Source organism: Penaeus monodon, chromosome 26, assembly GCF_015228065.2.
Source record: "Penaeus monodon isolate SGIC_2016 chromosome 26, NSTDA_Pmon_1, whole genome shotgun sequence".
Lineage (NCBI taxonomy): Eukaryota > Metazoa > Arthropoda > Malacostraca > Decapoda > Penaeidae > Penaeus > Penaeus monodon.
Window position 1 is genome coordinate 38,116,102 of NC_051411.1, and position 11,422 is coordinate 38,127,523.

At 39.6% G+C, this 11,422-nt stretch overlaps 1 protein-coding gene across 1 annotated transcript in view; it reads right to left on the reverse strand.

Moving 5' to 3' along the window:
- Window positions 1–1,206: 1,206 nt before the first annotated feature.
- The window catches only part of LOC119590137, a 15,280-nt gene continuing 5,064 nt past the window's right edge, over window positions 1,207–11,422 (reverse strand). The window contains exons 2-8 of the mRNA XM_037938916.1: window positions 8,130–8,477; window positions 7,472–7,646; window positions 5,825–6,081; window positions 5,139–5,418; window positions 3,118–3,377; window positions 2,701–2,859; window positions 1,207–2,229 (exon numbers count right to left, since the gene is read on the reverse strand). Coding sequence (XP_037794844.1) covers window positions 2,056–2,229; window positions 2,701–2,859; window positions 3,118–3,377; window positions 5,139–5,418; window positions 5,825–6,081; window positions 7,472–7,646; window positions 8,130–8,477 — 1,653 coding nt within the window. The 3' untranslated portion in view covers window positions 1,207–2,055. The remainder of the gene's footprint in view (window positions 2,230–2,700; window positions 2,860–3,117; window positions 3,378–5,138; window positions 5,419–5,824; window positions 6,082–7,471; window positions 7,647–8,129; window positions 8,478–11,422) is intronic.

The window sequence follows — 11,422 nt, forward strand, 5'->3', positions numbered from 1 at the left end:
TAGTGGCTGTAGAGTATGATTTCTTCAGGGAAATCTGGAGTGAGGTTTGTGATTCACTGACTATTGGCTTTTATTACCAATACGTTCTTCTGGCAATAGACTGTCATTCGTCCTCGTTGGCTGTATATGCAAAGGTCTTTTTTTTTTTCTTTCTTTCTTTTTTTTTTATATATTTTTTTTCTTTTTCTTTTTATTTTTTTTTTGCTCTCTCTGTGTTTTTTGTTTGTTTGTTTATTTCCTTTGTTTTCTAGTTCCTTTTCTATTGTTTTCGTCTGGTTATTATTTTTATTTTCAGCTTTTTTTCTGGATTTTCTTCTCTTTCGTCATCTTTCTACTTTTTTTTGTCATTTTTTTTTCTAGATTGTTTCGTGTGGTTTAATTTTCTATCTTCAGCTTCTCTTGTATCTTGTTTCTCCTGCATCTGATTACACATGCAATTGCATATTTAAGAAGATATATTTGTGTGTGTGTGTGTGTGTGTGTGTGTGTGTGTGTGTGTGTGTGTGTGTGTGTGTGTGTGTTTTGTATGTGTGTCTGTTTTATTATTGTATTATAATGTTTTATTCTCTCTCTCTCTCTCTCTCTCTCTCTCTCTCTCTCTCTCTCTCTCTCTCTCTCTCTCTCTCTCTCTTTCTTTCTACCTCCTTCCATATTCCTCGTCTTTCGAGTTAGTCAATACGAAGTTCCTTTTAGTCAAGTGTATGTTCGTTGGTTTCTGGTCCTACTGCAGTTTAGTATTTTGATACGAGTTTCCTAATAACTAATAAATAATATACTTTTCCTGTCTCGATTTATATTAAAATGTCCTTTGTCATTCTGTTGTTGAGAAAAAAAAAATAAGTCATTTTTTTCCGGATGTGAGATGTGTGTGTGTGTGTGTATGTATGTGTGTGTGTGTATGTGTGTGTGTGTGTGTGTGTGTGTGTGTGTGTGTGTGTGTGTGTGTGTGTGTGTGTGTGTGTGTGTGTGTGTGTGTGTGTGTGTGTGTGTGTGTGTCGTCTGTCTGTCTGTCTGTCTGTCTATCTCTGTCTGTCTGTCTGCCTGCCTATCTGTGTATGTGTGCGTATGTGTATCTGCATGTGTGGGCGTCTGTGTACGTCTGATTGCCTGTGTTTCTGCCACGATAGGCCTACGTCAGAAGTCGTGCATCCCTGTGCAACAGCACCTCATCAACATCAACATCAACACAAGGATCACAAACAAATCTTCGAGTTCGGTGTTTTATTTATGTTGTTGGTTCTATGACCTTCCTGAGGGCATTGTTAGGAGGGAGTTTTATATATATTTTTTTTATTTTCCTTCAAAGAAAATGGCCATGAATATACAGCTGGCAGACACCAAAATCATCCAGTATTTTGTAGACTCCAAACGCTCGTCGCCAAAGTGTAGCGCTGCTCTCAGTAATTCATGTTGTGAGTCACAACTCTCTCTTTATTTTATTATTCATTTATTCATCTATTTGCATCATCGCAGTGTTGTCAAATAAACATCGATTTCTCATACATGTAAATATTATTTTTTTTCCATCTCGTAATTCGAAAAAAAAACAGAAGAGAAATAAAAGAAGATGAAGAAGAAGAAGAAAAGGAGGTGGATAAAAATGTTACAGTTATATTAAGGGATATGTATTGTCGCAAGGTGAGCGCGGATTTACGCCGCGCTTCCCCCAACCACTAATGGCATTTCTGGAGACCCTCTCTTAACAGTATTTAAGTTTACAGACGACGTGAGGACCTTCAGCACATGAAATCTTTTTTTCATATTTTTTTTAGGAATAAAATTGTTTAACCTTAAATGATACTCTCGACACTCTTCAAGACATTCACACTGACCGCATGAAACTGTATTTCACATTCGTCCTGGACACAGGCACCGGCTTGGAAAAAAAAAAAAAAAAAAAAAAACGATCACCGGTGGCGGACGGCAGGACAAACATTTCGTGTGGACATGCGTAGAGATACTCAAGTGATAACAACAAGTCAAGGAATAATTATAATTAAATTCTCGCGTGTTTTTTCTCTTTTTTTTTTTGGAGGGGGAGGGGATGATACGCCCTTAGACGGTTGTCAGGAGTTCCTTCTTCTTGGCAAACAACTCCTTCATGGAAGCGAACACCTTCTCCAACTCCTCGATCTTGGGGTCATCAGTGTTAGGGACGTCGCTCATCTTGGTGGTCAGCTCGTCTGTGGTCTTCTGCAGGTCCTGCCAGGTGTTGACCAGAACTTGGACCTGCGGGGGGGAGCCAAGAGGCCGCGTGAAAGAAGCTGGAAAAGCAACTGGGAATTCTTTCGTTTACGCTTTGTGTTTAATGGTGTTATGATTATTGTGATTATCGTTGATATTCTTGTTATCATTATTATTATCCTTTTCAGTGTCATTTTTTTTTTTCGTTATTATTTGGAATATATGTAGTCTAGAATGACTATTGAATTAATTTATATATGAAATATGGACACCTTATTGAGAAATATATATATAAAAGCCCCAAAGAAGCCAAAAGTTGAAGCCAAAAAGAAGCCCAAAGTTGAAACCCCAGAGAAGCAAAATAAACCCCAAAGAAGCCAAATTTTGAAGCCCCAGTGAAACTCAAAGTTAAAGTCCCAAAGAAGCCCAAAGTTGAAGCCCCAAAGAAGCCCAAAGTTAAGGCCCCAAAGAAGCCCAAAGTTGAAGCCCCAAAGGAGCCCAAACGCGCTTGATTACCTTCTCGACGCGATCGGCAGCGGCCTTCTTGACTTCTTCCCAGCGGCCGCCGAGAGCGACAACCTCGTTCTCGGTATTGCTCTGTTTTTCCATGGAGTCGCGGGCCTTTCCAGCATCGTCGAGCTTTGCCTTGTTGTCGGCGCAGAGGGTGTCAAAGTTCTGGCGGGAAAGACGGGACGGGATTTAGCCAAGCCCGGGCGGGTGGAAGCAGGCAGCGGCTGTACGTAACTCCCTTTTAAATTCGGTGACCATTATGGGTCTCTTAAGGAAAGGCCGCACATACGTATACTAAATGTATTTACACTGCGTATCATCTCAAGCACATTTTCTCACGTACCGTCTCCTGTCTAACTGCTATGGCACTCCACCTTTGCTCCACACACTCCACACTCGTTCCACGTGCTCTCTCTTTCTCACCTGGCAGTCCTCGAGCAGCGACAAGCACTCGGCGAGGTTGTTGGGCTTGGGCAGGGCTTCCTTGATGTGGCTCTCAGCACCCTCCATCCAGGGCTTGAACTCCTTGACGCCGCACAGGTAATCGGCGTAGAAGCGCTGGTCCTGCGAGATAGAGCCGGCCTCCTTCTCCACTGCCTCACAGACCTCGGTGATGTACTGCCTGTACTCCTCCCAGGTGGCCATGGTGTTCTTGGCGGTCTCAGACTTCTCCAGGTCCTCGTCTGTGGAGGCAGGAGTCGCGTTACGACACTCGGGACGCGCGCGCGGGGGTCGATCACTTTTCGCCGGCGGGTCAACCGGGCTTCGATTCAAAGGGTTCGAGATGATGCAAAGGGTGATGCAGGGAAGTTGCAAATGGGGTTCGTTCCGTGCTCAACCTATCTTTCCATTTTGCTTTATTTTTTTTTCTCATAGTTCTGTGTAGAATTATCTCCATCAGTAACCAGATACGAACGTGAATTTTGGCAGATTTATTTTGAAACACTGCTTTTGAAGAACAAGGTTAATGTGTTATTTTTCATTGTTATGAATAAAACAAAAAAAATCAAAACCCAGAAACGTCAAATTATACGAAAGTAACTGATAATGATGATATTATTGATAATAGTAAGAACGGCAATAAATATAACAGAGATAGTAACAAAATTGTAAATCAATTGGAAATCATAAAAAACGAACTTTTTCACGAAATACAAAACGTAAGTTATTATTTTCCTCAGCAAACGAAACGCAAATTTTCACCGAGCAAAAGAAGGCAGAAAGCGAGATGTGGCAACGGCGCGTTACAGAGGGTTACGCAAATAAACGCAAGAGAGAGAAAAAAAAACAGGAAAGAAGAACAAAATAACGTCGATAAGTTGGCAAGGACCTTTCTTCAAGACTTACGTTTCGGAGCGAGCTGTCATCATCGGCGAGTCATGCCATGAGAATCACAGGAGGCCGTTGGGAAAAGGTTAACCCAAGGAATCTGATCTAAGCTGGAAAGGACGCGGGGTGTGGAAAGGGGAGAGGGACAAGAGGGTGGGTAACCAGGCTGATGAAGGTGAGAAAGAAAGACGGGAAGAAATGGGGGAAGTGGGAAAATGGAGAGAATACGTGGGAGGAAAGGTTGTGCTGGTGAGGTTCTTCTGTTGTTGTTGAAAAATAGGATTGGGTCAGTTTGGTTTCTACGAGCTAAATAAACACACACGTTTAGAACAAGGTTTACAAACCATATATATGCATATTTTTAAGGTCTAGATACCTCCTGCTAAGCTACAGGGACTATCAGCTATACTTTTTATATATACTAGATTCCCATGCAATAAGGATTCATAAACTGAATAATTGGGTTAAGGAAAATGTTTCATAAATTCACAATTTCCGTGGACTAGATTTGCATGCGAGTGGGAGGGGGGGGGCTACAGCCTGACGTGAAAATATCTATTTTATCCAATGGAAATTTTTCCTTAAATATCAGTATTCTTTTATTAATGGAACATACTTCAAAGCTGATTCCTTTAAAGACGTCAGACTTATGGGTAATGACATGCCTTATAGATAATAGAAATTTAAATTTTTAAAAAAATGATGCAACCTTTTTTCTCGTTTTCTGGAAATTATTCCTGTAAGTAAACTCCTTTCTAAGGAAAGCTCTCTCTGTCTATCTTAGAGTCTTTCTATCTATCTATTTCTTTATCTATCTATCTATCTATCTGTCTATCTATCTATCTCTATATATCTATCTATCTGTCTCTCAATCTCTCTCTCTCTCTCTCTCTCTCTCTCTCTCTCTCTCTCTCTCTCTCTCTCTCTCTCTCTTTCTCTCTCCCTCTCTTTCTCTCTCTCTCTCTCTCTTTCTCTCTCCTTCTCCCCCATCCCCCTACCCCATCCCCCTACCCCTTCCCCCTACCACTCCCCTTCTTCCCATCCCCCTCTCCCTCTTCCCCCCTTCCCCCCATCCCTCTCCCCCCCCATCCCTCCCCACCCCCCACCTTCCGTACCTGTGAGGAGAGCCTTGTATTCCTTGTGGAGCGGCTCGACCTCGGGGAACTTGACTTGGCTCTGCTCCTGGAGGATGAGGATCTCCCTCACGCGGTCCTCGGGGCTGAGTTCGGAGGAGGTCGTGATCTCCTCGAGCTTGGCGTTGACGGGGGTGGCCCAGTCCTTGAGCTCCTTGGCGTGGTTCACGGTCTTGGTGAGCTTCTCGTTGTACTCGAAGAGCTTGTCGAGCTTGGCCTTGCACTTGTCGATGATGGTGCGCTTCTCCTCGACGTCGGAGACCTGAAGGAGGAGGAGAGACGGAGGAGGAGGAGGGGCTTAGAGTCGTGTCTTTGGTAATGAGGTTGTGGTTGTCTCTCTTCTTCTTCTCTTTTTATTTCATTAATTTATTCATTTATTCATTGGTTTTTTTTAAATTCTGAATCTTTGGGCTGAAGAACTGAGGAGAGCAGCTTAGGGGTAAAGACCCGAGTACTGGAAGGGACGTAATGATGATAAAAAAAAATGTTCAAGGGTCATCTATGTAAAACATATATAACATGAATTAACAACGAATAATAATAATTTAAAAAATGAGAAAAGAGAAACAAAGAAATAGAAAATAAATAGAAAAAGAAAAAAACAAAAGAAAAAGGAAACCCGCGCGCAAAGAGACCAAAACAAAAGGCGATCGCCTCTCGACCCGCACCTCCTTGTCCAGGAATTCCTTCTTGTCATCACCAGCAAGGACAATGATGGTCTGGTAGCACTTCTTGATGGTTTCCAGCATCTCGTCGGCCTTCTTCTTCTCCTCCTCCCAGATCTCGAGCTTCTGGGCGAGCTTCCTGGCGCCCATGACGGGGTCGTAGAACTTCCTGTAGCGCTTGAACTCGGTCTCCAGTTTCTCGATGGGGCCGTTGATGGCGGAGCGCATCTCGTCGTACTTTTCCCAGTCCTTGGCGGAGTCTGGCGGGAGAGAGAAGGTGGAGGGTGAGCAAGGGGCGGGAAATATACGTTTTTTTTCTCTTTTTTTCTTTTTTTTTCTCTCTTTTTTAGGGAGAAGAGTTAGAGTCTGCGGAGAGAGTGAGGGTGAGACGGGCGGAATACGTTTTCTTTCTTCTTTTTTTCTTCTCTCTCTCTCTCTCTCTCTCTCTCTCTCTCTCTCTCTCTCTCTCTCTCTCTCTCTCTCTCTCTCTCTTTTAGGGGGGAGAAAAGGAAGTCTGGAGTCTGGCGGGAGAGTTTTTTCTTAAAGGGAGGAATAAAAGAGGGGAGAGAGGAGAGTGACAGAAAAGACCTTTTTATAGAAGAGAGAGAATAAAAAAGGAAAGGAAGGACAGAGAGAAATAAAAACATTCTGGAAGTGAAAGTCTTTTAAGTGAAAATTTTCTTAAGGGTTCGAAAGTAAGACAGATTTTTTTAAGGGGGGACTACAGCAAAACATTTTAAATTGAGTTTTATTTTTTTTTTCTGAAAGGGGGCAAAGGAAGAAGAAGGAAAAGCAAAAGATATAAAAATGAAGTAAAAGATTTTAGCGTAAGAGTAGGATGATATATTTCACTCGATGTTCGGTGGGAAAGGAAGGAGACAGAAAAGAAAACGGAAAACGGAAAATGGAAACAAAATATACAAGTGAGCGTTGATTTTTTTTTTTGGGGGGGGGGTAAAAAAATGAGTAAAGGGGAGATAGAGAGAAGTGAAAGATTACATTGCAGAGATATTTTTCTTATTTATGTGTGTTGGGCGGGGAGGGGAGAGAGAGATTAAAAAGGAGCTATAAAAAAATGAAAATAAAAACTTGAAGGATTTTTTTTTTTTCGTTATTGCTCTTTTATTTACGATTTTAGGGTTACAAGAAAGGTTAAAAGATTGAAGAATTAAGTACACGGGAAATATATCTCTCTCATTAGAAAACACTAAATCAGAAAAATTCATAGAGACGAAGATAAGGGGTAAAAGATAGATTGAATATCTGAATATAAATCTGATGACTCCAATCTGGGTTACAAAATGTATAAAGAAAAACAGTAAATTCAGTTTAGCTGAAGGGTCACTGAACTTTTCTCTTGCAATTTTACTCGCTCCACACATGTATGCATGTGTGTGTGATGTATTATCCTTTATGTATACATGGAATATATAAATATATATATATATATATATATATATATATATATATATATATATTGTGTGTGTGTTGTGTGTGTGTGTGTGTGTGTGTGTGTGTGTGTGTGTGTGTGTGTGTGTGTGTGTTTGAGAGAGAGAATATGAGTGTATGTGTTTGTCTCTCTCTCTTGTCCCTCCCCCGAACCCCCACCCCTTCCTTCCTCCTTCCCCCTTCCCCATCTCCCCTACTCACTGCAGAGCATGGTGTGCCTCTCCTTGGACTTCTCGTTAGCCTCCTTCCATGTGGTCTCCATCTTCTCGATGAGCTCGGTGAGGAAGGGAGCTTTGTTGGGGTTCTGGAGCAGCTTCTTGCCACGCTTCAGGAGCTCCTCGTACTGTTCGCGCTGGGACTCCACGGTGGCGATGACCTGGGGTGGGAAGCGGGGCGGAGAGAGAGAGAGCGATTAGGTGAAGTCGAGTGAGGTCAAGTGAGGTCAGGGGAGGTTAGGTGGGATCGGGTGAGCTTAGGTGAAGTTAGGTGAGAGTCAAGTGAGCTCAGGGGAGGTTAAGTTATAATTGGGACAATTGTTGACGATTGGGTTGGTGATTGTCGTAGGGATTATAGATGATGTGGGTATTATATGGAGAGATAAAGTTTGATTTTCCAAATGTAGGTCCCGACTGATGATTCTAAAGATGTGTTTCAAAACCTCCTGACCCCCAAGGAACCCCGAACTCCTATAAAGGCCCCAAGGAACCCCAAACACCTATGAAGGACCCAAGGAACCCCCAAGGAACCCCTATAAAGGACCCAAGAGACCCCGAACCCCTATAAAGGACCCAAGAGACCCCCAAGGAACCCCTATAAAGGACCCAAGAGACCCCCAAGGCACCCCTATAAAGGACCTCACCTTATCAGCCTTCTCGATCTGCTCCTCCACCATGTTCATGTTATGGGGGTGGATTTCCTTGACGGACAAGTGACGCATCTCCTCCAGGGTCTTGAGTGTCGCGCTGATGTCGTCACCGTAGGCGTAGCACCTGGCGTACACGTCCACCTTCGCCTGCGTCTCCTGCGTGGGGGGCATGAGCTTGTCGTGGCGGTCGATGAGAGCTTGGAGCTTCTTCTTCTCTGTGGCCTTGAATTCCTTGTCCTTGGAGCTCACCACGGTATCGTCGGAGACACGCATCGACACCTTCTCCAGCATCATGTCGAGCCATTCCTTCATGCCTTCCTTCTCGAGGTCGCGGGTCAGGGACTGTGGGGGGGGGGAGGAGAGGCGTCAGTGAGCGAAGATATTGGCGGGGGGGGGATATAGATAGATAGATTGATAGATAGAGAGGGGGGTATTGAAAAGAGGGGGGAGAGAGAGAGATAGATAAGAGTGAGAGAGTTTGATAGAAGAAAGAGACAGAGTGATAGAGATAGATAGATAGAGAGAGAGAGAGAGAGAGAGAGAGAGAGAGAGAGAGAGAGAGAGAAAGAAAGAGAAAGAGAAAGAGAGAGAGAGAGAGAGAGAGAGAGAGAGAGAGAAAGAGAGAGAGAAGAGTTTGATATGTTGATAGATTGATAGATATGTTGACAGAAATATAGATTTATAGATAGACAGATAGATGGAAAGAAAAATAGACAGTACTCGGTATTTTGTACATGTTTTCAAATAATGTAACAAAGGTGTATATTCATATTATGAAAATCCTAAAATGAGTAATATTATGTCTTAAATGAGGCTGAAAATGTACTCAAAACAGAATTATTAGCATGACTGTTATGTAAATATTTAATTTTATAAGTTACTTAGATAATTAAATTTCCTTTACAGATGCGTTTTTAAAGTTTATAAATTGGGAGCCACACACGCGCACACACACACACACACACACACACACACACACACACACACACACACATACACACAAACAAACAAACAAACACAAACACACACACACAAATACACTTAACACACCCAAACACAAATACACAGGCACAACATATAACAAAGTAATATATATAATATAATATATATATAAAATATATTAAAATATCAATATATATATAGCATATAATATATACATGTATATATATATACATATATATTTTATATATATATATATATATATATATATATATATATATATATATATATATATATATATATATATATATATATATATATATTATATATATATAGGTATGCTTGTTAATCACGAAAAAAAATAAACAGACATCGGTAATCTCTACGTAATTCGGCGAGAACTTAAAAACGATCCAGAAGGAACCATAAAACATATACATAAACTTAGGCACTGAAGAGACGATAGAAACGCACACACACACACGCACACTTACACATACGCACACATACACACATGCACACATACGTACATATATGCATACAGATAGACATACAGATAAACACTTGCGCACATGCATCCGGATACAAACTCACACGAAAGCACAAGCATGCGAATATGTATAAACAGACACACGTTTACAGATAAACACACATGTATACAGATTCAAAAACGAAGATATAAACATAAACACTTTCGAAAATACATACACGGATTCAGACATGCATGCACACATGTACACATATACAAATACACACGGAGACACATACATAAAGACACAGGTATAAACTTATGCACGCATACATAGGGACTAACACATGTACACACAGAAACACACACGAAGGCACAATTATACACACATGCATATACACGTACGCACATACACAAATAAACAAATAAACACACAAAAAACAGACAATTACACGCATCTACTTCAAATAAAAGATTCTTGATGACTACAGTAATAACCCGAATATTGATAATGGATAATAGTGACGACTGGAGTAATTCATTTAATATTTGATAATAATTAACAGCAGCATCAGTTACAAGAACAATAACGGTAACAGTAGAGTCAAGTGAAAAAAATATATATTTCATAAGCCAACCGCAAAAAATTCTCGTTTTTTTTTTTCGAAAATTCCGTTAAAAAATATGAGTTCGATATCCACTGTTTTTGTTTTGTTTTGTGTTGTTGTTATCTGGCCTACTGATTCTATTTTCATTTTTATCGGAAGGTGAACGTTTTAACTTTCTTTACTTAGTTTGATTAAAAGAAAAACGGTTTTCAATTAAGAATAGGTACTCAAAATTTGCATATATACCGTCCTTTAAGTGTTTTCAGTTTCAACCTATTTCTATATTGGTTTAAATTGTTAATTAATATATAAACTCATTTATTTGTTTACCTATTTTAATTTTACAACCGGATGCCCTTCTTGATGTTACCCTAATGGATGACACCTCGTATTAACATTAAATTATTCTAAAGTAAAACATATCTAAGTTTTGAAATTCTGCACATTCTGAATATACTCATATAACATTCCCAAAATTTCACAGTATAATATTTTGAGACATGCATGATATATATGATTTACATTTCGTTACATTTAAACTATGTCGAAAAATGTTCAGTCCGTATTTATAATCTTTCTAAGTCAGTGACCGATGCCTCTTTCTGCTAAGTTAAATTCAAAATTAAATTCTTTCTAAAATGTGTTATAATCACCACCTTCATTGTCAGGATCATAAAGATAGCGATAATGATAATGATATTCATTGTAATGCTAATGATAATGATGATTATAGCAAGAATAGTAACAGTAATAATAGTATTGCTATTCCTACTGTTACTATTGGTTCTCCTAATGATTATACTATTAATAATAATGACAATGATTATTATAATAAGAATGAGAATAAGTATAAGAATAATAACAATAATATAATTAATGATGACCCTAATAATGATAACGATGATGGCAACCAAAATAACAATAATGTTAATTATAATAACAGTTATAATAATGATGATAACGAAATGAGCATAATAACAATAAAAATAATCTATTAGTACATTCGGGATAGTACAGCGAAGAGTTATCAACAACAGAAAAATGATAAAGATAATAATAATAATAATAATAATAATAATAATAATAACAAAAACGTGATAATCAATTTGAATAATTTGTTTTCTGTGTCTGTTTTGCTAATATAACAGCCATCAACAACATTCCTCCGTTATCCTCATATCTTTAACGAAAGCTAGAAACGCAAAAATGTTTTCGAGAATTAAAAATTACTTCAATCTTCGCAAAATTAAAAAAGAAAAAGAATATTTTCA